This window comes from Cydia amplana, chromosome Z (genome assembly GCF_948474715.1).
Source record: "Cydia amplana chromosome Z, ilCydAmpl1.1, whole genome shotgun sequence".
Taxonomy (NCBI): Eukaryota; Metazoa; Arthropoda; class Insecta; order Lepidoptera; family Tortricidae; genus Cydia; species Cydia amplana.
The window spans coordinates 17,896,562-17,924,338 of record NC_086096.1 but is presented as its reverse complement, the minus strand read 5'-3'; the positions used below and the strand labels follow the sequence as shown (position 1 = coordinate 17,924,338).

At 39.3% G+C, this 27,777-nt stretch overlaps 2 protein-coding genes across 6 annotated transcripts in view; both read left to right on the top strand.

Moving 5' to 3' along the window:
- The window catches only part of LOC134660792 (protein furry), a 96,457-nt gene that overhangs the window by 51,379 nt on the left and 17,301 nt on the right, over positions 1 to 27,777 (top strand). For 3 of the 5 annotated variants that reach the window (XM_063516584.1, XM_063516583.1, XM_063516581.1), the window contains 8 exons: positions 6,356 to 6,481; positions 11,191 to 11,324; positions 11,478 to 11,579; positions 12,439 to 12,573; positions 12,653 to 12,844; positions 12,930 to 13,021; positions 23,139 to 23,265; positions 23,419 to 23,603. In XM_063516584.1, coding sequence (XP_063372654.1) covers positions 6,356 to 6,481; positions 11,191 to 11,324; positions 11,478 to 11,579; positions 12,439 to 12,573; positions 12,653 to 12,844; positions 12,930 to 13,021; positions 23,139 to 23,265; positions 23,419 to 23,603 — 1,093 coding nt within the window. The remainder of the gene's footprint in view (positions 1 to 6,355; positions 6,482 to 11,190; positions 11,325 to 11,477; positions 11,580 to 12,438; positions 12,574 to 12,652; positions 12,845 to 12,929; positions 13,022 to 23,138; positions 23,266 to 23,418; positions 23,604 to 27,777) is intronic. The other 2 variants (XM_063516585.1, XM_063516582.1) reach the window with 1 other exon arrangement.
- On the top strand, positions 16,684 to 22,869 carry LOC134660793 (uncharacterized). Its single transcript, XM_063516586.1, has one exon. The coding sequence runs from the start codon at positions 17,495 to 17,497 to the stop codon at positions 22,790 to 22,792; it is 5,298 nt and encodes a 1,765-aa protein (XP_063372656.1). The 5' UTR covers positions 16,684 to 17,494; the 3' UTR covers positions 22,793 to 22,869.

The following is a 27,777-nucleotide window of genomic DNA, read 5'->3' as shown; positions in this document are numbered from 1 at the left end:
GAAATACATCATGTGTGAAATTTTCAACTGTCTAGCTATCACGGTTCGTGAGATACAGCCTGGTGACAGACGGACGGACGGACGGACAGCGGAGTCTTAGTAATAGGGTCCCGTTTTTACCCTTTGGGTACGGAACCCTAAAAATCAACTTTATTGCAAAACAGTCTCATATTTTACTTATTTAAGGTAAGAAGCATAATTGAACAATAAAAACCTATCAAAATTTATTAACAATATGTAATAACAATACGATGATGTACGGATGCTTGGCGTATTGACGGTCTGCCTTCGACCACTTCTGTCACAGCCCGGTTTAAAACTTTTTCAGAGTAGTTCCTATATGCTCAGGCGTTATTCTAAAACAATAACAAAAATCAGTTAAAAACGTTCAATATCTAAATAATCTAAAAAAAACTATAATTATGTCGTTGGTTGTCATTGATCAGTATTCAAAGTAAACCCTTATAGGCGATCAATGACACCCCATGCCATAAAAACCGAGGTACTAAAATGGCCGCCATAATTATGATAAATAAGAATCGATGTTATAGGCCGATACATGCCCGATTCAATGAATTACATTAAATTTATGTATTTGCTATATAGAACATTGTACATTAGAAGTTATACAGGCTATTAAAAGTCACAAAACGGATACTTGCATATTTTAATTTTTGAAATGAAAACTTCTTTAGCGGCGCTGGGCACTTTTTGAGGTAGGGCAAAAATGATAAACTCGAGACAGCGTAAGGCGATCACGTGACCGTAAGGTTTAGAATTTAGATGGCCACTCATTTAGATGGCATTTAAATCAATAAAGAAAAACTCAATGACATAATTCAATAAAGCTACATCTTGATGAAATCGCTAATAAAAGTGAACTCCAGTACTGGTGAATAAAACTCAAAATATCATGACCAAATATATTTTTCACCTCAGCAGCTCGAACAAGGGTACTTTGCTACTTAAAAACAGTGAGCAAAATGCGATTTTGCTCACTGTTATTAAGTAGCAAAGTACCCTTGTTCGAGCTGCTGAGGTGAAAACTTAATTGTTGGTATATCTTAAGAAAACATGAGTGAATAGAGGTAAGTGATGAAGAAGGAATACATTTTTCGGGTTCTCTAATATGTTCTCACTGCTGAGGTGAAAAGTTTTGTGAACTACAAGAGATCAAAGTTATTTACATCTCGTGCGCTTTTGAGTCCCTTACTACGCTCAAGATTCTAAATTAGTTTCTAGTATAGAATCTTTCGCTTGCACGGGACTCAAAATAAGCACTCGAAGAAATATCAAACTTTGATCTCTTGTTGTACAAATAACTATAGATGCGAGGTCTGCAAGGTAACTTTACAATTTCTATTCGAATTTTATGGCTCCTCTACACGATGGGCCAGCGCCGGCCACTGACATATTTCTTAATTTCGTGTCAGATATATAGGCGGTCCGTCTGACATCCGATGTATTTGCATTCACAGTGGAGAGATATTTATGTCAGATATTTAGTAATCACATAATTTTGATTTTTATGAGTAATCAAATATTTTTAAGCGACCCGATCCGATATTTATGCGGATACAGACTAACGATATTTATGCCGGCCACAAAGCATCACATATTTTTACCTTTTTTCCCCATACTTAGAAAGTGAAACTAAAAAAAAAATGTTCATCAAACCCATACGTGTGGGGTATAGATACCCCACACGTATGGGTTTGATGAAAAATTGTTTTATCTTAGGATAGGTCTTCAAAAATGATATTGAGGTTTCTAATCTAATTTTTTTCTAAACTGAATAGTTTGCGCGAGAGACACTTCCAAAGTGGTAAAATGTGTCCCCCCCCCCCCCCTGTAACTTCTAAAATAAGAGAATGATAAAACTAAAAAAAATATATGATGATGTACATTACCATGCAAACTTCCACCGAAAATTGGTTTGAACAAGATCTAGTAAGTAGTTTTTTTAATACGTCATAAATCGTAAACCGCAATTTACCTTTCATTCAATTACTTGCTGCTACGGAACCTTTCATGGGTGAGTTCGACTCGCACTTGGCTGCTTTTTTTCCTACGATTGAAAAGCAAAGAAATTTACGCTCGTCGAAAAGCAAAGAAAGTTTTTATACCAGTTTTTTTATTTTTTTATTTACACAATACTGAAATAAAACTAAAATATACTTTCCTTAGAGAGTCTCCCTAAGGGACGCGGGAAACGAGGGATGAAAGCTTTATAAAAAGGGCCGCAAAGGTTTTGGCAGGAAGAGAAGCACGCATGGACATTCCGTGCGTTTTTATTTTTAACAAAATTTCTTTTCCCTACTTGCACAATCCCAGTAACCCGGGGTTAAGCTGTTAAACCATTAACACAGTGTCAAACTGTACTGGTAACCATGGTAACTCCAGGTTTAACTGGTTAACCCCAGGTTAGTGGGATGGTGCAAGTGGCGCTTAATAAAATATTTTTTTCGACTGAGGTACAGACAGACACGGTACAGACCTACTCTTTCAACAATATAAGAAGTACGTAAATGTTTTATATTCAGATCCGGAGGCTTATTGATTGTAACAACTGGGGCCCGTTTCTCAAAAGCATTCCACTCCCGTCTGTGGATGTCCACTGTCCAGCAATGAGACCTAAGACACTGGTTCTGCATACACACGCACCTCGCACTAGATATTCCGCGGAAGAGTACATACATATTTAACTAAGTAGTAAACTATTTCGTTACAAGGAACTAAAATCATGTCGGCCTTTAAACCAAGCTACTTACTGTAATCCTCTTTCTAAGGTGCGAGTGCTGCTGAACACGCCTCTATTGTCAAGGCGTTAGAGCGCGTGTTCAGATATTTTTGAGCGCCTTGGCCGCTCCGATATATCTGATGGCGGATGTACATAGCCGATTATATAGGTACAGATAAGGTACATTAGTTATCTAGTTAGTATTTCCCGAATGAGGCATTTGCTTTTATCTCCGCCCATTATTAGGATAAAATAATTAACGACTTCCCAAGGGTACGTCTTGGTTTACCGGTGAATTCATAATACGCACCCCAATCTTTGATAACATTATCTATCAGCGCTCCGTACCTACTCTGAGCCGCCATACCTTTTTCTGAATGCCTTTACGAACTAATTAGACTAATTTGTATAATATGTAGAAATTAATTAATTATGATTATATCACTAGATTTAGGTAAGATCTAATTTAAATCGATTTTTTTTTCAACGTTTTACGTATTCATTTTTTTCCGCTTTTATCCAATTTTATTCCATATAATTTATACGTACTGCATACCAACAAATAATAAAAACAGATCAATATAGTGACATGACTTTAATAAAAAATTAAAACATCGTAAACAAATTGGTGATTGTATGGAACCCCTTAGGGGCCTTAGGGCTTCAGTCTGCCTCGCACTTAGCCGGTTTTGTATACATACATATATAGGTTCTTTGAATTTACTATCGAAATTACCGAGTAGTTTACTTTGTATGGACATTTCCTTCTAATTCCTCTTGAGGGTATAATGTTTGTCGAAACGTTGATGAAACCGTAGCTTAAAAAAGAAGTTTTTATAAAATTTGTTAACATTAAGGAAATTTTATTGACTTCTACAAAAAAATCGTTTATTCGACTTTGTGTGCAAACCTGATTAGATTGATCCATCTAACTAAAACGACCAAAACTATTACAGTGTTTTATATTATGTAATGTTATAGTTTATGTAAAGATTCTGTTATTGTGTTTAGTTTTAAAGTCTCTATTCTGTGGTAAATACTTCTGCTGAATTTCAGTCGCAAAGTTTTATCCTCCGTTATCGTTTTAATAAGGAAAGTGTAATGACTGCCAACCCTTTGACACATTAAACAAAATGGAAAGTTCGAGTTATGAACTTCCTTTTAGATTATAACGAACTGGCTAACTTTCTACTCCTTTTTATGTGTTTAACTTTAATTACAGATATTTACACAACCCTACATAAGCAACGAGAATGATAAGGTGTTATCTGCAAAACAATTATTTAGACTTAAGGTGCCGTGGGTTTGAAACCTGCAGAATTTTTGAAATTCCTGGCGCTTTTAGATCATAATACGGTTGCCAACAATATATGTGATCTTTGCAAAGGCGGGTGATTTTATATAGGTAGGTAAAGACCTACCTATATAAAATCACCCGAAAATGTGATAAGATGTTCGGCAGAATAAGCAAAGGTCTATTGGTTATACAATAAAATAAAAAATAAATACAAGTGTATTTTTTTCTAACAGACGCATTTAACTGGTATGTTCTAACACCTGTAATTTAGTAACAATCGCTTTGCCAACAATATAATAAACCTAGTTTGCATTGCGCGTTGCCGTGTAAGAAAAGCACTTGCACTTAAAATGTTAATTATTACAAAAACCAATGTTTTAAAATACTCACCATGTTGTATGCATAAGCTACAACGCGCATGGTGTAGGCAGGCATGTTAAGTACGACGAAAACTGAAGAGACAATGAGCAACATCCTCGTGACTCGTTGTTGGGAACGCGGGCATTGCTGCAGCCGCGAAGGTCGCGTGCGCTGGCCCGGCGCGGGCCCTGGCTGTTCCGTTTTCATGAGGTGGTGTCGGGTGCGCTCTAGCCGGTACACTCCGACCATTATCCAAACATTTAAAACAATTATCACTCCGAGCGGCACCGTGAACGATACAGCTGTATCCAACAAATTAAATCTGGCTGCATGAACAAGGTATTGTACGTCTATACTGCAGTCGTTGTTAACCGGCGCTGCGAATCTGAGAACAGGTACGTTCAGGAGCAGCGCCGATGCAACTATTGTGCTGATGATGTGGCGAGCTCGAGCCACGGTGCAGATGGCATTGCGGCGCAGTGGGTACAGCACCGCCACGAACCGCTCCACTGTGAATGCTACCACCAGCCATGCGCTCAGGTCACATGTAACGTAAGAAAAGTAAATAAATATCTGGCAGAAGCCTTGCGTGTAAAACAGACCGGTAAGTTTCACGGCACCGAGCCATGGCATCATTAGTTGGAATAAGAACACCGTATCCGAGATAGCCAAGGCTGACAAATATTGGCTTGTGGACTGCAATCTCAACTTACTACTGTAAAAAACATATACTGAAACCAAATTTCCGATTGTCCCTAAAGATACTAGTAAGGGTGTGTAGTAAACATTCAAGGCGGATGCAACTTGATGCGCGATGAAATCAAAGAATGTCTCATTTACGTAGGTGGAATAATTAGAATCCGCGGGAGTAGAATAGTTGAACAAATCGGCGCCCTCGAACCTCGGCGAGAGGTCGGACATGGCGCGGCGTGCTCGCGCCGCGCCTCTCCGGCTACGACTGTCGCGGCGTGTTCAGTGGCCGCCGCTGTCTTACATTTCCATTCGTATGCCGCTTTAACTGAACTTTAAGAACTAAGCCTAGGTATTAAAAAAAACGACTACATGCTAAAGTAGGTAACATTATAAACTTTCCTAAAAAAACTATTAATTTCTTAGAGTTGATTCTATTTTCAAACCATGAAAGTTGATCACCCACTTCTCGGTATAGACAAGTTAGTTTTTCACGCAGGTTTAGCGGGAGTAAAATCAACAAAATTCCTACGGAGCTAATGGGTTTTTTTTTAATTATGTCACTTAAGCTTATTAAGGAACTTTTCAAAAGGTTAGGTAAGGGCACCGGTCACCGCAGAGCTGAGCAGAGCAGAGGTGACGGCTAGACGGCTTTCCCGCATAGACGCCGTGTTTTTTTTAATGGCCTGGTTACGAGACATTTAAGCCAAGTTAACGATTTTGAACAAATTTTGCTACATGTCACTACGGTATTCCATAAAATCCCGTATACGGTATACGGATTAATTAATTAATGAAAGCCGTGTGAACCTAGCCTACTGATACCTAATATGTTTACAAGATTATTAAAACAACAGTTTGATGAATCTTTATTGCAAACATAAACAATATTTTTTATTCACAATAGCGTTTAAACTAAACTATCGTCTGACAAAGTATAAAATGGGAGGCGATGACACAATTTTTTTTTTACGTGTTTTGGTGGCTGCCAATCCTCAACCCTCCAACGGAGAGGCAGCTGACGTCCACGAGTGTTAATTATACACAACCTACGAGCTATCGCCCGGGAGGCGATTGCATGGTCATGGACATCTGTTCGTGGCTCACTGTCTGTGATGATGAATATGATAATAGCGTTCAGAAACGAATCCCTAGTTTAAAAATTGATGATCAATGATGACCAATCAAAGTACCCCAGTTTACGGCAGTGAGCTAGAACTCCATAATGCCTATTGGACGAATGAGTAAATACTTATGTGGTTTGCCAGCAGGATCGGAGAAGGGGCGAGGGACCCTGGACGCGCTCCTGTGCACCACCTATTGCCGCTCCCAGTTGTACCTCTCGCGGCAGCTGGCTCAGTTGCACCCCGAGCTCACCATGCCTATGTTCTCAGGTAATGCACACACGATACTTACGTCTAGGTGAGCGTTTCTTTTATTTTTTGCCATTTTTATATATTGTGACCTTTTTCGACACTTTTGCGTTATTTCTAGTCAGGATCGCAAGCCCTTTTTTTTCATCCTTATAGGAGACAAAAAGTGTCCTAAAATTTCCATACATTTTTATTACTTTTCTTTTTGTTACCGCCATACAAAGTATATGGGGAAATGGTAACACAATAGGGAAAAAAAACTGGGACATTTTTTTATCCCATTAGGATCGAAAGAGCTCGTGATTCTGAGTAGAAAAACATAAAAGTGGCAAAAAAGTTCACAATATATAAAAATGGCAAAAAATAAAAGAAACGCTCAGGTACCTAATACTTCCCTACTAATTCCAATGTTGGGAGGTTGTTCCCTATTTGTTGCGGATCGGCGTGTGGATCCATTTATTATCAGTGTAATAATCACGTTAGCCACATCTCTTATGGGCCAGTATTAGGTACATATGTTACGTACTACTTGGACATTGGACGATATACATATCGCCGCTATACTTACTCAACCTCGTATCTGCAACACTCATTTGATGACAAAAACACCCGTATTCCGAATGAAAGAAAAGCGACATTTCCATCAAATGATTGTTGCAGATATGAGGTTGAGTAAGTATAGCGACGATATGTACTTATACTACTTATTGAGACACTGTGTCTCCTCAGCGGTACCTTAATCGAGAAGCTGAAGCTATAGTTACAGGTGAGGTTTTTATTTCGTTCAACATTTTTTATAGATAACGACCTAACCAATTATGTATAATTTTATATACATTTGTCTCTCCCTCTGGCATACATTTGTCTGTCTTTTTGGATACATTGGTGTTATAAATATTTTGACTAGTTGTTGTAGCTAAGGCTAAGACTCATTTTTTTATATAAATGTATAGGTCATAATACTCATAATTATATGACTTTATAGGTCTTACTGAGCAACTTTTACTATAGACCAACCGAATCGCAAAAAAAATGTCTGACATACATTTTGGCTTATTAGATATCGATGTTTCTACGGGAGAGTCATAATTTTTTTCGCGATTGCGAGTTGTGTATCATGGTAAAGGTTAAGGGTTAAAATAACATCCCACATGAGTATTTCGAATGCAGTGCTCATAATTAAATCTCTTAATCCTTAGTAAAGCCCACCCTTAAATCGAATAAAACAAATAAATTAATGTGACGATATGATAGCTATGATCGCGCTTGCTCTTAACATTTTCTAAGAAATGTCTTCCTCAAAACCTTACCTTAGATCTTTGATCGTCGACCCGTGTAGCCAATTATTGTTCAAAGTGGAATATGTCAAGATGGAACCGGATATGCACCGGCATAACGATGAGAGATGTACTGGCCATTGTCGGTTGCTGCATGTATCAGTGAAGGTGCGCATCTCTTGTTACAGGCGCGTTGTCATGGCAACACGTGAGTACATATTTAACAGGGGGCCAATGCAAACTGTAGTTTTTATAAGTATTCAATCACAGAGAAACTATAAGTAGACGAAATAGACTATATTTGTGAGGGCAGACTCCAACAAAAAGTAACATCTCAATTCAATGCCGTTGCTATTTCATAGCCGGATAGTTAGTTTTACTAAATCTACGCAATGCACACTTTTATGGCCGTAATATAATACAAAGCGCCTTAATGTATAATGCATAAATTATCTCAATACACCATTCTCAAAAGCAATTACCATAATATTCATATCAACAATGATTATTGTCTCAATTGAATTAATTTAGGCTTCAGTGCGTGTCATCTCGTAAACGGTACGTACAGACAGCATCAAAAGTATCGGATCAGACTACGGGGCAAACGTACCTACCATTCTTTAATAACCTAACCAATATGTTTCTACTTGTACCATATTTATACAAATAAAGAATATATGTAAGATAAGATTTCTTTATTTTCAAAGCTGTGTTGGTACATAGGTCTTATAAATATCACAGAAGTCTATCAACTTGCCCATTTCGAGCGTACAATTATAAACTAACCTAATGCATGCAAAAAAAACGAACATAATGATTAATTGTCTATGTACATAAAATATTCATTTAAATTATAGAAAAAAATTGTTAACAGCCATTTCTTGAGCTTGTTTTTAAATCTGATCCCCTTGTCTTGGTCTCTGGCCTTAATATATTCAGGCAAGTGATAAATATTTTTATTCCTGAGACATATTATGTGATCTTGCTTAATATAAAACTATACGATCTAACCGTATAAACATTATATTTATATTGCAATCTTGCATTATTTTTTGAGTCACTTTTTAAAATAAATATGTCATTTTGTATAGACGTTTACGGAATGTTTGTGCTGAAAACGTAAATGGTTGCACAAGCTCGCTCGCGTGATTTTTAGACATGTAATACGTAATTAGCAGAATGCACTGGGCAATGAGCATCAAAGTCGAATAAAATATATGCTACTAATACTAATATACCCCTGTGCAGGGCTCGAAAACCGTTTTATTTTTCAAACCGGTTTCGTTCATTCACCCGGGAACGAAAAGGATTTCGTTTCCGTTTGCGGTTACCGGTTAAAGAACTGTTCTATTGTGACACTGATTTATGCCATATCCATTCGCCTTTAAATATCGAAGCGAGATACAACGAATAAGTATTGCTATCTCTTTCACGTAAGACAACGAATTTAACCGAGAGTCTCCGAAAGCCGGCAATAACCGGTATTATATCGTTCCCTGCGAACCATAAAATTCCGTTTCCTCTTGTTACCGGTTAGGAGAGAAACCATTTTTTAAGAAACGAAATAATATAACGGTTTTGGAACGATATTAACAGGTATTTCAATACCGGTTCCGAGCCCTGCCCCTGTGTGTGTCAAAAGACGTCACCCATCAAGCCAGGTCCGGCGCTTTCGTACTAACGTGTCGTCACATGAAAGCCCGTACTCCCGAGCGGTTGACACATTAATAACAAGGTCGTTGCGGCGTGGCGGAGGATGCCATACACATTTAGATAGATAGACATGTGGCCGGCGTTTTTTGATTGCTTTGCTTAGTGTTCGGGGTAAAAGTCAATGGCAATTAATTTACTAATTGATTTATTCTAGTGGTCTGATATACGCTTTGCGGTTTTCATAAAATGTTCAATTAAATTCATGAAATTTGAATTTAAACTACCTAGTTAATAGCACTTTGGCTTAGAAAATAATACAATAGAGACCCGTGTCACACGAACACATACGAGTATGACGTAATTTTTAAAGTCTTGTATTCTGAAAGCGCCCTAAATTCTGGCAGTTCAACTAAATAAGATGAGCGACAAATGTGGAAGTCAGTACTGTATTTAAGGGTCCGAGCAATATGGTTTTAGTCAATTATTTTAAAACGTTTCCACAGACATTGGAAGACATGATTCGAACAAAATGATCGACTGCCCAATGGTCCCCTACCTCCCCTACGGGTTCATAGCTCGATAAATATTAACACCATTCCGTCCCTATAATTATGAAAGAAAGCAACTTGGTATAGCCTCCTAAGACCCGGCCATACAAGAAAAATCCCAATGTTTTAGTGTAATTTGAACCTATGGCGTACGAAATAGAGTTGATTTTCCTTTATTTGAAATTTTTACTAAATTAAAGACATGCAACACTGTTTCTTTCGAAAATGATTTAAATTTTATCAAACGTAATAAGTACTATACGTAGGACCTTGAGCCTTAGGAGGATAGATAAAGTTCCGACTTGTTGGAAGGGGTGTTCTTTTTATAATTGCTGGTTAGGTTTTTTTTGTAGGTAAGTAAGTATATTTTATAGTTTGTGTTTTTTTTTCTAGATTTAATTCAAATTTATTATACCTTGTTTTTAATTGTTAGTTGTTAGCCTAGTTATGAAATACAGTTGATTAAGTCAACATTTGCACTCGGCAGAGCTTAACGACGACGTCCGACGAAACTAGGTTATCGAAATAAAAATGGGCTTGTAAAATTGTCCTGTCCTTCTTGAGTAAAAAACTCTATGTATTGTTTTACGACAACTACTACCTATAACAATTAATTAAAGAGGTTGTAGGTATGTGTAATTGGTCAATGTTTTACCCCCTTATTCATAACAAAACATAAAACCATTCAATCCACAAGAGGGGCACGGTAATTTGATGCAAATTTTGAGTTATTTTCTCATAGTCAACATGATTGGTAGGATTGACTATCGTGGTGAGTTTGAATGACAAAATAAGTAACGAGCATGTTGTTTATTTTGGCACATCCAACCCTCTTTTCGCTCTCTTAATCCATCGGGTGTCATTCTGAATCCCTAACAACGTTTGTCCTAAAGTCACTTGCCCTAACTGGTTTGTCCTAATGGGCACAACGATTATTTTCCATAATGTAAGGTTCTGAAAAATGGTTAGGTTTTAGAACTTGCTGCCACAAAAGTGGGTTAGGTTAGGGTTAGAACTGCGACCTTCGCAAAAAAGAAAATATGCTGAATAACATTAGGCTACCCAAATTAGGGTTTTTAGTGTTAGGACAACTGATCATTATGACAAACAATATTAGGGAATGCAAAGATAGGAGAGAAGACTTTAGGGATTCAGATATAGATCCTAATCCGTCGCTTTAATAGTTTTAACTTTTTCCATGTTTTTTTACCGTGACATACACGAGAGGTTTTATTAGGTGTGTGTGTTGCAGAGATTACGGAGCGCTTCCAAACGGCCCGCACTGAGGTGCGGCAGCTGCTGTTGCAGTACTTGTTGCCGTGGCTCGTCAACATCGAGCTCGTCGACCCCAACGTGCCGCCGGCCAACCCACTATCCTACATTCAGGTACCTACAACACTATACCATACCCTCTACTATATCCTGTATTTATTATTTAACAACCTAATCATTGTTTAAAAATATATATGTATAGTATATGTTTTTTTATGTTTCTACTAAGTAGGAATTGCATTATCGTACCAATCAATTTGTGTTCAGTATTACACGTCAGAAGCTGGGCGGAGTGGGCGGCGCGAGGGCCTCGGCTCCGCTGAGGCGACGGAGATGGTTCTCAATAACTTGTTTTACATCACAGCGAAGGTAAGCAATTATTTTTGGCTCAGTTTCTAAATAATGGTGTTATTCAATTCCTTTTAATTTTAATAAGAGATTCTATTTCATTGGAGTAAGGAACCCTAAAAGTCAATGTAAACGAGGGTTGTCCCGAGCTGCTCTTGAATGCTGCGGACGAAATCCATTAATAATCCTCGCTGTTGACGGTCCCGTGATTCTCACCTTTGTTATAGTTGATATACAAATACCTACTTAATAAGAAGGTTTAATTAGTCTCATTTAATGCGAGGCATGATCATATAATCTGCTATCTCAGGACTGCTTATATTGTACCTAATACTTTCCTATAATATTTATGTATGTAGTGTAATTAATACTCGTAGTTATTTGTTTTACAAGGGGGCAAAGTTGTTGTTTAACCGCTCGTGTTAATATGATGCCCGAGCAAGCGAAAGAATCCAAAATTGAACCACGAGCCTAGCAAGTGGTTCGAAAAATGGAATCTTGAGCGCTGCGAGGGTTTCAAAGCACGAGGGTTATCAAAAATTTTCACCACACTAACGCGAAGAAAATATTAACCGTAAGATATCAAACTAAATCAAATCCAAATGAATGTAATTAAATGTTTATCATTCAAAATCATCATTTAAAAGTCAATTCTACTAGCAAACATAAGAAAACAACTCAAAATTTGCATTGGATTACTTTGCCTCACATGTGAATAAAATGCAACTTTGCTATCAGTTTTTGAACAATCAAGAGAGCCTTTACCAGTTGTGGTGAAAAATATATTATCTTTACCCTTTTGTTTTAGCGGTTATCATTTGTTGAGAGGAGCCCGCGTTGACATTACAGTTGAAGTTTTAATAATGCATTTTTTGTCTAGTTCTCCGACCAACATCCGAAAGAAATTGAGGAGCTGTGGTCAACGCTATGCGCATGTTGGCCCAACAATCTCAAAGTCATAATACGATATCTAATTATAGTATCGGGGATGGCACCTAACGAACTGTTACCTTATGTAAGTAACATTCCGCAGTAAAATAATGTATTTTTGTCCTACTGAAAATTGTTTATGTGAATCAAGTTATTGTTAAAAGGCTAAGCGCGTAGTGCTGTATCTCGCGCGCTCGCGGCCTGAACGACTCCTGGACGAGATGATGACAGAACTGCAGACTGTGGAGACGCTGAACTGCCTGATCGAGCGCACAGAGACACCGCCCTTCTACAGGCTCACCTCCATGAGGAAGGCAACCTCGGGACACAGCGACGGCCCCGGCACCGGCTCACAGGTTTTTGTCATGCTCGTGAAATATTGCGCCTTGTTACTTCTTATTCATAATTACTTGTAATAATGTGAGAGTGCGTTATTTGCAGGACGCTACAGGTCGGACGGGAGAGCTAGCGCCCGTAGAAAAGGGAACGATTCACACAAAGAGACACAGCGGCGAAGACCCCGCTAAGGCGAGGTAAGGGCACTTCTTTGATTCGTACTCCACTCATTGTTATTGCACGAGTAAAACACATTTTTTGTTGTTGTTTTTTACGGATGAGCATAGACTAGGAATCCTCTAGACTGAGTTTAGAGCAATTATTTCATGAAACCGATGCTTCAAAAAATACGGGGGTGCGGGGGGACGAGGTGAGCGAATCCCGTGCCGTGATTGGTCCGTTCAAAGACACGGACCAATCACGGCACGGGATTGACTCGAAGATGGAGTAAAACTACCATATAAGTGGCAGAGGGGGTAGCGTTACTATGCTCAGTCTAGAGGATTCCTAGTCTATGCTGATGAGGCATCTTTCAGGAATAGGTATGTGTTGCAAACAATGACACCCGTTAAGTAATTCAATCTCGGAAATGGCGGTTTTGTAGTTTTTTTTAATCTGCCTTGTAACAAGCATACAATTTTGAAACATTTTTGATTATTAATTAACTACCTAGCTGCCCCGGCATCGCACGGGTTATATACGTAAACCTTCCTCAAGAATCACTCTATTGATACATGAAAACCGCATGAAAATCCATTCAGTAGTTTTTGAGTTTATCGCTAACATACATACATACACACAGACAGACGCGGCGGAGGACTTTGTTTTATAAGATGTACTGATTAAATATGAGATGCTCAGAAATATGAACATGGTAATAAATTCTCATTGTCTTATTGACATACTTACTGCAGAAGAAGCGTTTTAATTAAACCATCGAGCTTGCAAATATTTATGAGCGGTAGTATTCACGCGTAATACTTCCGAATATATTATCAAGAACATAGCGTTCATATTATACTTATTTACTTGTTTGAGAAAATGATTGTGTGTTATTTATGATTCTCGTAGAGCTGAGAATTTCCGTCGAGACCGGGACACGGTTTATTCTACATTCATTGATCGGTGTTAATATTTAATGCATTCTGGGTAAAACATTCTTCACATATCTTTTGCTTGGCCTAATTGTGACCTAAATAGGTAGTGTTTACAAATTAGGTCCTTATCTAACTTATGTAAAGGTACTCTACTTTAACTTTAACTGAATAATATGGCATATATGGCTGTTAGCAGTTGCTCGAAGTACAAATAAATAAATAAAAAATTTCCACCGGGTGGGGTATTCAATTTCGCACCAGGCTATCAGCCTATGAAAGGTGAACTTTTCGAATAGAAGATATGAAATAGTACATTATTGTCGAGGTTCGGAAGTAGCTATGTACTTGCAGGCTGAGGATTCGTTTTAAACGGACGACCTTGGGAGTCCGTTTAATTGAATCCGAAGCCAGCAAGTAGCCTTCCAGCCGAGTCATATATAGTGCTTTTCTCAAAAATGGTTCAAGAAATAGAAATATTTTACAGAAGCAACGTTCTAATTTTCACAGAAAAAAGTAAAACCATTAAAAAGATTTGCTTGCCGCCTTAAAATAAACAAGAAGTGTATCTTTCTGTTTGGCTGTTTAATGGACCTATGCCTTTATTTGATATGGCCATTTAAAGTTTTAAAAAGTTTGGAACTCGTTAAATAATGGAATTTGTATGCAACATTGCAGTCCCGAAATCGAGACTGCAATGTTTTTAATTTTTTTGAATGACCATAGACTACGCACTTCGCGACCTATTTTTTAACCGGCAACGTCGACTTTGCCGTCCATTTTTGAGAAAAAACAAATTTACATCATACTATTTTTATAAAATATTACCATGTAGGTCTGTAGGACTGTCTGTTATAGGAAGTAACTTGACGCGAAAACTTAAATGATTGAATACTGGCTTTCTGTGTTATGCACAGGATGATTTCCCGTGGTGCTTACAATCTACCACAGAACAAAATGCTATTATCTTAGGGTTCCGTGCCCGAGCCGACTAACAGAACCTAATCACTATAACCGCCGCTTGCTTGCGTTCCACTGGTTTAGCTTTGGTATACTCGGTAGCAGAATACTGTGCACCCGTCTGGTTAGAAAGCGCACGCGTGGCGAAGATTGATACCAGGCTAAACGACACGATGCGATGTATCTCGGGTATCAAGATCACTCCTACCCACTGGTTGCCAACACTATGGCATATAGCCCCGCCGCACCCTCGAAGGAAGTGTGCACTAAAAAGGGAAGCTGCAAAGATCGAGTCCGCCGCCTCATAACCCATTCATACTGAGTTCTGTTACCCGCCACCTCAGCGCCTGACGTCCCGAAACCCTTCATGTGTTGCTGCTCAGACACTCCAGGCTTCAACATTCTCGAGGCATGGAAAACCGAATGGGCCGCTTCAAATACAGACTTCGTACAAATTTAACACTTTTTTTAATTTTTAAATGATAAACATGTTAATAATTTATGGTTAAGTAGAACTGGATGAATTATTCGTATTCTTTTCATGAAAACTACACTTAAGTACGTAATAATCGGCCTGTATATCAGAGATAAGTCACATCGGGGACAGCGATAAATCATATGAACGGGTGTGTCCACCGCGTAAGTGATTGGCCCCGTGCTTGGTAAGTTAATAAACACGCCGAAAACACCGCGCACCTGAGCCCATTACGAGTACCTTTACGTCGATATAATGACATATTACGACTACCTCTGACAGACGATACTAAACAAGCTTGCTGGAATATTTTTTGCTATAGTCCCCGGCCGGTAAGAAGTCAATTTTGACAGTTATGAATTGACCTTTATATTTACGAAGCGAAGACCTACCGTTTTAACTGATAGCCTTAGTGTCATATATATAAGGGTCAAAATGGACTTCTTACCGGCCGCGGACTATAGCAGTATTTGTGTAATTATAAGCGTGTAAAATCTTGTTTCGTATTTTCGCGTACTCTCCATAAGAACACCGACACACTAACTACGATCATTATATAGTACGTAGGCACACACTTATTCTATATTATACAATAGGTACATATAGGTATTGTAAGCACTGTCCCAGTATGATGGGCAAGTAGGTACTGAAATCTTCCCCTTTATTTATAGAAATTTGCGAGCCTCTTTTAGTTAATTATCCCTATCTTACAAATACGTAAGTCAAAGTAACAGACTAGGACAAACGATAATTAGCTATTTGAGGCTTGTAGTGCGTTAATGAATAATGCCATAATAAACAATATTTGGTATAGATATGATATATGTACCTAGAACTTTTTATAACAAAACCAAGGGATTGAAAAAAAAATTGCGACATACTTCGCATTCGCACTGCCAATAGGTAAGGTATCTCGGGGCTAACTATTATATGTATACATCACCGTAATCATCTTGTGTAGGTACATTAATTAAATACAAAATATGTAAAAAAAAGAGGAGATTTACAACAGGTTACAGGCTAGGGTAGTAAACCTTACTCCTCAGCTTGTTTATGTTCAGACTCCTGAAGCTAGTCTACGATTGCTGTGAAACGATGATTGTTTGCCTTTCAACATTCGACAGGCGCTTACAGCACCGATACCAATAATTTTGTATACCTACCCGTCCCTTGCACTTTTTCACATAGAACATGTAAGACGTTCATCGTCAATTAAATAGTTTTTAAATATAATTTTGGGTTTTAATGAGTAAATTAAGGCTCCGTAATGTACACTACGATACATTAATTGTTGGCCCATGGGGGAACCTACGAAAATCAAGAAAAATCAAGAAAGAAAGTGCGATAGTACAAAGGCGCGTATGCAGCAAGGGCGCGTATGCAGTAACTAGAAGATTCCTGTCCCTGGGAGAAGATACGAGCAGAAGAGTAAATCTTGGCTGGATTGTGGAGTGCAGTGCAGTGCAACGTCGAAAGTTCACCCTGCGCGTCGAAGCAGTTGCCATAGCTAAGTGCCCTTCCTTTGTCCTTCCAAAGTCCAAATCTTTTATCTAATAGTCAAAATTGTAAACAATTTTCTTTTAGATACTCTTAAAGAGGTATATTATACTTCCACCTACGCAAGTACACAAAAATATCGTAAAAATAATCACTTTATATCTAGTTACATTCTTTGGTAATATCGTACTTTCAACCTAATATTTCAATTACATTATCTAAATCATATGGTGGCCCATGCTTAATTAGTTGTATTCTATACATTATTTACATATTTCATTAAAAATAAGCTACTTTCGAGACAAATTAACGTAAATTATTGCTAAAACATTACGTAACCTACCTAACCTAAAACAATTTTACCGTTACAAATTGGTTTTATCTTTTAAATTAGCCCTCATTTTACCTCATTCAACAATAATTTCATTGTATTTAAAGTGTTTCGCCGACTATTCCAGGATCGTCACGGCGCGGCTCAGCGTAGCAAGTCCCGTTATAATATCAAGTAGCTACCAGTCAGCTGAGCTCGCGCAGCCGGACTCCCAGCGGCAAGTACACCGTAGTGAGGAGCGTGAGATAAACCTTTTGTTATCTTTATTATAGTTAACAGTTTTTGTTTACCTAAAACTGAATAGGTAATAACAATGTCGAGCGAGGATGAGAAACAAAAGGCTTTGGCCGCAAAACGCTTGAAAGAATTAACTGTTTCGCGAAGTTCAATTAAAGGGCAAATTACTAAATTTAAAATTTATATAAATACGTTGAATACAAAGGAGGAAATTTCTAATATTGAATTGGCTGAGCTAAGTCTTAAGCTTAGCAAGCTTGAGGGTTTGTCATCCAAGTTCGACACATTGCAAAATGAGATTGAGGTCCTGAATGCTGACCAATTGTCGACTGAGCTTGATGAACGGGAGATGATTGAGCAAAATATTATTACAAACATTGCAAAGGCCAAAACATTAATTGAAAAATACAGTGCGATCGAAATGGAACGACGCAATTCGGTCGCCGTTCCTGTGCCCGCTCAATGTACTCACGATCATCAGGATCAAGGTTTTAAATTGCCACAAATACAAATTTCAAAATTCGATGGTGCGTATTTCCGCTGGCTTGAGTTTCGTGATACATTCGAAAATCTTATTCACAAAAATGAACGTATAAAGCCTATACATAAATTTCACTACCTCATATCCTACTTAGAGGGCGATGCGGCTAGAATTATTTCTAACTTAGAGGTGTCGTCTGCCAATTACGAAGAAGCCTGGAAGTTGCTAGGCGACCGCTACAATAATAAAAGGTTGCTTGTCAACCACCACCTAAGTTCACTGTTTAATATACAAGCGCCCGCCCGCGAGTCCGAAAAGGCACTTCGTTTCTTGGTCGATCATGTCACTAAAAATTTGAGAGCATTGTCGAGTTTAGGCCAGCCGACCGACAAGTGGGATATGCTTGTTATATTCATGTTGACGTCTAAATTAGACAGCCAAACTTTAATGAAGTGGGAAGAGTACCGTAACACGCTCGATGACGTCCCTACTTTGGATCAATTTCATAAATTTTTAATTAATCGTGCGGACGTCCTTGAGGCACTAAATCGCAATAAACATGAGACCGGTAATTCCAAATTTTTACCTTCTACGTCACGACCAAGCCCGCCAGCACCTAATCACCAAAATAATAGCTACAATAATAACAAAATAAAATCATTTGCAGGTGTTTACCAAAAATCAAAGCCTAATTTTAAACAAAATACCTATACACCTGGTACTGCTGTATGTATAATATGCAGCGACAACCATAGAATATACGATTGCCCTACTTTTGCTGCTAAAAGCATAAAAGACAAATTAGCCGACGTCGCGAATTACAAGTTGTGTGCCAACTGCCTTAGGCAAGGTCATCCGGTCAGCGAGTGTCGTGGAGGTCCTTGTCGGGATTGTAATCAGAGGCACAACAGCTTGCTTCACGAGCCTAGCCGGACTAGTCCGGGCATAATAAGTAGTGCTGCTACGGTCAGCAACGCATCATCAGCGGCAAACTTTTTTGACTTGGACAATAACCGAGGGCTTTTGTCTACTGCAATAATCGAAGTGTGTAATCCTAAAACAAATCAAAAAGAAAGAGTACGAGCTTTCCTAGACAACGGGAGTGAGTTTTCATTTATCAAACAATCGCTAAAAGAAAGATTGTCACTACAATCGAATCCTATCGACTGTATAAATCTGATAGGAGCTGGCAATAAATGTGTAGACAACATTGTCGAAAGATGTACTACGCAAATTCATTCACTACATAATCCATATAAACTTGCCTTATCGTGCTTTGTGCTAAAGGAGCTAACAGGCAACATTCGTGAACGTCCAGTAGATGTCCAAAGTCTACAGATACCTAAACATATCCGACTAGCGGATCCCGATTTTAACCAACCAGGCGAGATCGAGATTTTGATCGGCGCGGACATATTTTGGGACATCCTAGGTACCAAAAAACTTTCTCTAGGTCCCTCTATGCCTACACTACGAGATTCTAAATTTGGTTGGTTAATATGCGGACGAATGTATACTAATACTAACAATCAAAATAACAAAAATCAAAATACTAACGATACAAATAACAAAATTCAAAATAAAATTAATTGTAATCATGCAATTATATCTAAATCACAACAAAACATCGAAAATATGCTAACTAAATTCTGGGAGACCGAAGAGGTTCCTAACAAAAATGCTTTAAATCAAAATGAGCAGGAATGTGAAAATCATTTCCTAACGAACACTATACGGCTAGATAACGGTAGATTTTGCGTTAAATTGCCGTTAACTGAATCACCTGAATGTCTTGGGGATTCCTACAACTTAGCTAAAAGAAGATTTTTAAATTTGGAACGAAAATTCAAGCGAAATCCGACCTTGAAATCCGAATACACTACATTCATAAATGAGTATGCAGAGCTAGGCCATCTGTCTGAGTCTAGCTTGCTCAAGCCAAATCCTAACTACTTTTTGTGCCATCATGCTGTTTTTAAAAATAGTGAATCTACATCCCTACGCGTCGTGTACGACGCCTCAGCTGCTTCCTCCTCTGGTAAATCACTCAATGACATTCTTTTGGTGGGGCCAAATGTCCAGGACTCTCTTTTCTCCATTCTTGTAAGAGCGAGACAATACCGGTACATTCTCTCTGGCGATATCGAGAAAATGTACCGCCAGGTTCAAGTTCACGACGATGACCGAAATCTGCAATTGATAGTATGGAGAGAAGATGAGTCTAGCCCCCTTAAAACGCTGCGATTGAATACTCTAACTTACGGTACCGGAAGTGCGAGCTATTTGAGCACGCGATGTTTATTTCAAGTAGGAGAGGAGCAGAGTGATCAGCTCATCAAAACTATAATACAAAAAGATTTCTATGTTGATGACCTGATCACTGGAGCCAATAGTGAATACGAATTAAAATATATACAAAAATCAGTTTCTGAGGCACTAAAGACAGGATGTTTTAATTTAAGAAAATACAAAAGTAACTTATCGTCTCTGTTTGAAGATGCTAACATAAATACACAAGAGAATTTAATCATTAGTGAATCAGCTAGCACTCTCGGGTTAGGATGGAGCCCAGTTAATGATACGCTAAACTTTCCTGTGAAAGATCCTATTCCGAGTGATGTCATAACTAAAAGATACATTATGTCAAACGCATTTAAAATATTTGACCCACTAGGTTGTTTAAGTCTATGTATAATTAAACCAAAAATGCTATTACAAAAATTATGGGAGCTTAAAATAGATTGGGACTTACCTGTTCCGGATTATATTAAAAAAGAGTGGGAAAAATTTGTCGAAAACATACCATTCATCCAAAATCTCAAAATAGATAGGCGAGTTTTATGTGATTCACCAAAATTGATTGAAATGCACGTTTTCAGTGACGCATCACAGTCGGCCCTTGGTGCCTGTATTTATATGAAGTCTCTATCTGAAAACGGTGACGTCATTGTCAGGCTGCTATGCTCAAAATCAAAAGTCGCTCAACTGTCGCCTACGACCATGCCGCGGCAGGAGCTAGGTGCTGCGCTGCTCGCTGCCAGGCTCAGCAGGGCAGTCCTAGACTCTCTCAGATACAAGCCCGATCGTGTCGTGCATTGGTGCGACTCAAGTATCGTGCTGAGCTGGTTGCATAATAAATCTGCTAAACTAAAGGTATTCGTGGCTAATCGCATAAATGAAATCTTAGAAAAGACTAAAGAATCAACGTGGAGATATGTGCCTACCTCTGCAAATCCAGCTGATTTAATTTCGCGGGGAGTGGATGCCTGCCAGCTTCCAAAGCTGGATCTGTGGTGGTTTGGACCTACATTTTTAACTGAAGATGAATCTAAATGGCCTGTTTTAAATAATCTTAAAATTGATGACTTACCTGAAACTAAATGTAATGTTGTAAATTTAGAAACTCCCATCGTAGACTTCGAAAAATATTCTACGCTAAATAAATTGCAAAGATCGTTTGCATATGTTAAGAGAATGATATTTAATCTAAAAAATCCTAAAAATAAACGAGTAGGTGTTTTAACTGTTGACGAGTTGACAGAATCGTTTAAATTTCTCTGTTTAATCGCTCAAAAACAATCGTTCCAAGATGAGTACGAGATGCTTACTAAATCTAAGCCGTTAAGCTCTAAATCTAAAATATTAAAGCTTTCACCTTTTTTAGATAACGACAAGGTGATTAGGGTTGGCGGTCGAATCGATGCATCTGATTATCCGTATGAAAAGAAGCACCAAATTTTGCTTCACGCATCTCATCGTTTATCAAAACTTATATTTGCCAATGTGCACATAAAACATATGCACGCGCCTCCTCAATTATTGTTGTCTCTTGTTAAGGAAACCGTATGGCCTATAAATGGAAGACGCCTTGCTCAGCGCACAGTAAACAATTGCATGCGATGCAGGCGTGCTCGCGGCAAGACTCTGACCCCAAAAATGGGAAATCTCCCAGCTCAGAGAATAAATGCGGATTTTCCGTTTATATCAGTAGGTTTAGATTTTGCGGGACCTTTCTATATTTTAAATAGGAAGGGTCGAGGTGCTAAATTAATAAAATGCTATTTATGTTTATTTGTGTGTTTACGCTATAAATGTTTGCACTTAGAAGCGGTTAGTGATCTAACAAAAAATGCTTTCATAATGACGCTTAGGAGGTTCATTGCGCGAAGGGGCAAGCCTGCGGAAATATTCTGTGACAATGGTCGAAACTTTGTCTCCGCGGCTAAAGAAATAGGTCAATTTATAAAAGCTAATCAGGAACCTATGTCTGATTTTGCGAATCAAGAATACATAAAGTTCATATTCACTCCAACTTACGCACCTCACTTCGGCGGTATCTGGGAGGCCGGAGTAAAATCCGCAAAGCACCATATAAAACGTGTAATAGGCAATAGCCATTTGACATTTGAGGAAATAGGAACTCTATTTGCGCAAGTGGAAGCGATTCTAAACAGTCGTCCCTTGTGCCCCATGTCTACGTCCCCTGACGACCTCCTTTCCCTCTCTCCAGGGCACTTCTTAATCGGAAGACCATTGACTGCACTGCCGTCGCCTGCACTGGAGAACCGCCAGGAGATGTCTCTTCAACGTTATGCTAGGATAGAAAAGATACGCCAGCATTTTTGGAATAGATGGCAGAGAGAATATATATCCGAATTACAAGAGAGAACCAAATGGAGAACAAACACTGCCAAACTTAATTTGGGCGACTTGGTTCTGCTCCACGAAGATCACGTGCCTCCGCTATGCTGGCGCCTTGGAAGGGTTACGCGCTTGTTCCCGGGAGCCGACGGTGTTGCCAGGGTTGCAGACGTAACCACCACAAAGGGATGCGTACGACGACCACTCGTTCGCCTCTGCCCTCTACCATCACCGGAGGACTTGAAGTTTTGAAAGGCTGTTCCTTTCAACGAGGCGGGAAGATGTTCAGACTCCTGAAGCTAGTCTACGATTGCTGTGAAACGATGATTGTTTGCCTTTCAACATTCGACAGGCGCTTACAGCACCGATACCAATAATTTTGTATACCTACCCGTCCCTTGCACTTTTTCACATAGAACATGTAAGACGTTCATCGTCAATTAAATAGTTTTTAAATATAATTTTGGGTTTTAATGAGTAAATTAAGGCTCCGTAATGTACACTACGATACAGTTTATTATAATCTATTTTAACGTGTATGTGAAAACCCTACCTATACCATACAATTAATTCATAAGTTTAATAACTTGCGACGCAGTGGCGGCAAAGCTGTTGACTCGGTAGCCCGCGACAGCCGTGCGGCGGACAAACGCGCTTCGGCGCCCCCGTGCGCCACGCCGCCCGCCGAAGCCGAGCCTTCACCCTCCGACGGCGATGCCACTCCGGTAACAATCGTGCACAACTAACCAAAATTTAGTTTTATTTTATCAAGGAAAACTTGCATTTATGACTAACATTACTGAAATGTGTAGCTAATGTATTAAAAGTATAATAGAAGTTGCTTTCGCTGTGAAATACTGAGTGCGGACATGTTGCAGACGGGCTTGTGCCCCGAGCTGGGCATGGGCGGCACGCCGGCGGGCAGCGCGCCGACCACGCCGCAAGAGCCGCGCATGGACGTGCCGCAGCCGCGGCCGCTGCCCATGCCGGAGTACGGCGGGTTCTTCGCGCGCCTCACCGAGTACCTGCCCGACAGCAGCCAGCCTATCTCGGGATTCCACAGGTAACCAAACCCTTTTACTCGTACAACACGTTTGTTAAGAGCTAACACCGACTTTCTATGAAAGTGTTGACAGATATCCGTGGGATAATGTTTCGATATCGATATGTGAGAAAAGAAATCGTACTAGACGTGTGCGCCGCGCCGCCGCCGCCGGGATTTTTTGCCACGCCGCCGCCGCCGATAAATGATCGGCGTGAAATCGGCGTGGCCTTGAGTGTTGTTAATTAGTTATTGCAAGTTGGTAATTGGATTACAATATGGATTATTTGGAATTATATATGTTACAGTGGTCAAATATACATCAATTTTGACACACCGATTAATGTAATTGAGTAATCATCAATATTCAGCGTCAAGAAACGTGAGGGAGCGATATATGAAGTAGGCTTTACAATTGACTAGGCAACGAAATCACAGGGCTCTACCATAGGAACTCAAGGTTGTGTAACAACAAGAAATACATCGAAATGGCGGCTCTTCTGAAGAAAATTGAAGATGAAAGTTCTAGAAGGTCTTAAGATCAACCATTTCAACACCAAAGTAAATGGTAGTAGACAGGGCAACCGCACTCCCATTTACTGACGCACGACGCACTCGGCGATTACGAATAAGCGAGCTAGTTTGTATTGTATATCTTGGGTTGATAACCAGTGCCAGTGGTTGCACCGCCGAGAAACGCCGCAGAGCTGGCATGGCTAAAAGTGCTATGGCTAACCTCGACAAAATCTGGAAGAACAGAAGTATTCGACGTGCAACTAAAGTACGCTTGGTACGAGCTGTCGTGTTTTCAATATTCCAGTATGGTGCCGAAACGTGGAGCCTCAAAAAGTGCAAAGTGGCAAAGGTAGGCGCTTTTAAAATGTGGTGTTAACGCAAACTTATCCTTGACCTTGGAAAGCTAGAAGAACAAACCCTTCCATTCTCAGAGAGCTCAGATCTCCACTCAATATCGCCACTCAGCTCTTCACAATATGCCATGGGTGAGCCCTTACGGCTCGGCCACGACATTGAGCGACTTGCGACGGCGGCAGCGACAACCATAGGTGGGAACAAAAGGTCCGATCGCTGTGTCTCGCTCCAACCTATGGTTATCGCTCAATGTCGTGGCCGAGCCGTTAGATTCTTCGGATATATTATGCGGTTTCCAACGCATGATGTAGAGAAACACATGAATTTAGGCCGAATGAATGGCAAACGTGCTCGACTTGGAGCATGTGTGAGATGGTCGAACGCTATGAAGAGATCGGCTTGCGGCAGTGTGCTGCGTGCACACAGCTTATGACCGGGCGAAATGGAGACAAATTACATGTGGTCGCTATCCTCAGCAATGAGAAAACGAGAGAGAAGATCAGTCTCAGTAAGCATGGTGCTTGTACGACAAGAGAATCGTTAAAAGGAAACCATAGCAGTCCACTATATCTAGCAAATTTCTAGGATATTTGGAGTTCTGTTTTGTGAAATCATGAGAAAATGGAGAGTTCAAGACAGGACCGAGCGCTATTCGCGATCGAAGGTCATTGGGACCAGGTAACCAGTTACTAAGGAAATCAAGTTATCATGCCTATCCTACATTGAAGTATATTCATTTACAAATCCTATTTCACTCACAGGCTGTTCAAAAGTATACGTAGTTCACTGACCAGCAACCTAGATATATCAAATTGTCAAGAAAAACAACAAATTAATGATTTTACTTAAGAAACCTGAAAGTCAAGGTCACGCCGATTTCACGCCGAAAACACGCCGCCGCCGCCGATTTTTTGGCAAACGCCGCCGCCGACCATTTTTTAATCGGCGCACACGTCTAAATCGTACCTATCCTGTTTATAAATTATCTGCAGACTTTGAAGTAAGTATGTACGTTCAAACTGTGTATAAGCCAAATAGACACAATACTGGTTATTATTACTTTCTTATCAAGATTCAAGATTCGATTTGGCGCTTTTAAAATTTGTCTTGGCCCCGACTTCAAACGTTTTGCAGTGGTTAGCGCATATTATACGGGATAATATTTTATTTTATCCTTTTTGAAATCAGTTTCACTTTTTTTAAAGATTAATTTTATTTCTACATTTTTAGTTGTAAGTTTTTCTAATGAGTGATGCATCACCCTGTAAGACTCGTTCCTGCCTAGCCAAACTGTCATGTCTCTAAACATTTTTGCGCTTCGAGTACGTATCAATTTTCAAGGTCTGGATCTGAAGCTATCAAGATATGAGGAGTTGGATCTCATGGAACCCATCATCAGAACTAGATCTTAATACAAATGTTCCTTCAGAACTTACCTGCTTAACAAACAAAACGAAGAAGACAAATGACCAAAAGTGAAATATGCGTTGTTAAAGAGTCCCGTTCTGGTCATCATCAGCAGTTCCTCTTCATGAAATGACACGGTTTTGGATGAAAATGCTAGATTCCTCACGGCTCCGATCATGGGTTGTGACAAAAACGGGACCAACTTGGGACTATACATTCAAACAAAAATAATTTTCCAAATCGGTTCAGTTATGACGGAGTTCTGAAGTAACATACATAAAAAAAACCGGCCAAGTGCGAGTCGGACTCGCGCACGGAGGGTTCCGCACCATCAACAAAAAATAGAGCAAAACAAGCAAAAAAAAAACAAGCAAAAAAACGGTCACCCATCCAAGTACTGACCCCGCCCGACGTTGCTTAACTTCGGTCAAAAATCACGTTTGTTGTATGGGAGCCCCACTTAAATCTTTATTTTATTCTGTTTTTAGTATTTGTTGTTATAGCGGCAACAGAAATACATCATCTGTGAAAATTTCAATTGTCTAGCTATCACGGTTCGTGAGATACAGCCTGGTGACAGACGGACGGACCGACGGACGGACGGACAGCGAAGTCTTAGTAATAGGGTCCCGTTTTTTACCCTTTGAATACGGAACCCTAAAAAACGGCCAAGTGCGATTCGGACTCGCCCATGGAGGGTTCCGTATTTAGGGGATTTATGACGTATTAAAAAAAACTACTTACTAGACTCGTTCAAACCAATTTTCGGTGGAAGTTTACATGGTAATGTACATCATATATTTTTTTAGTTTTAGCATTCTCTTATTTTAGAAGTTACAGGGGAGGGGGGGACACACATTTTACCACTTTGGAAGCGTCTCTCGCGCAAACTATTCAGTTTAGAAAAAAATCATATTAGAAACCTCAATATCATTTTTGAAGACCTATCCATAGATACCCCACACGTATGGGTTTGAAGATAAAAAAAAAATTTGAGTTTCCGTTCAAAGTATGGGGAACCCCCAAAATTTATTGTTTCTATTTTTGTGTGAAAATCTTAATGCGGTTCACAGAATACATCTACTTACCAAGTTTCAACAATATAGGTCTTATAGTTTCGGAAAAAAGTGGCTGTGACATACGGACGGACAGACAGACAGACATGACGAATCCATAAGGGTTCCGTTTTGGGAACCCTAAAAACGGTTGAGTTGATAACTTAATAGCATAGCCACTGTAATAAAATAACGACTTAACAAAACGTTTTAACATCGACAAATCGGGGAACATAAAAAAACGAAAATTGGAGTAATTTTAATCCTCCTCCTTTTTGAAGTCAGTGAAAGACATAGGCAGTTGCACAAGGCAGTTGATAAGCCATTAAACCATTATCAATATTACCTACCTATTAAAAGCAACGCCTAATAACTGCTACCCACCCGTTCCACGTGTACCTATACAAAATCTATGGCGCTTTTCCAATCTTGTCAAAATATTTACTATTATATTTGTTGCCGCTGGGTTGACCGCCATTCCAATACTTTACGAGTACTTAATGTAGCTACTGAAGAGCTCAAGTACGAATAGTCCCGCCTACTTCGAAGAAAGTCAACCAACTTTATCGTGACCAATATGTACCTACTTACTTAATCTGTGCATCACTTGGATTGATCCAATAGGGATGATGACACTTGGGACTTGAAATTCGTTGGAAAATAAAATAGGTACCTATTAGAAAGTAAGACAACTAAATTTCAGTGCTTTTAAAAATTCATCCCCTGATAGAATTGAATAGGGGTTTATGGGGTGTATCGGGAAATACTAAATCCACGCGAAGTCGTGGGCAACAGCTGGTACTCGTACATTACACGGTAACTATCCCGTAGCTGTCAACTACGAAGTACGAAATTGTCTTAAA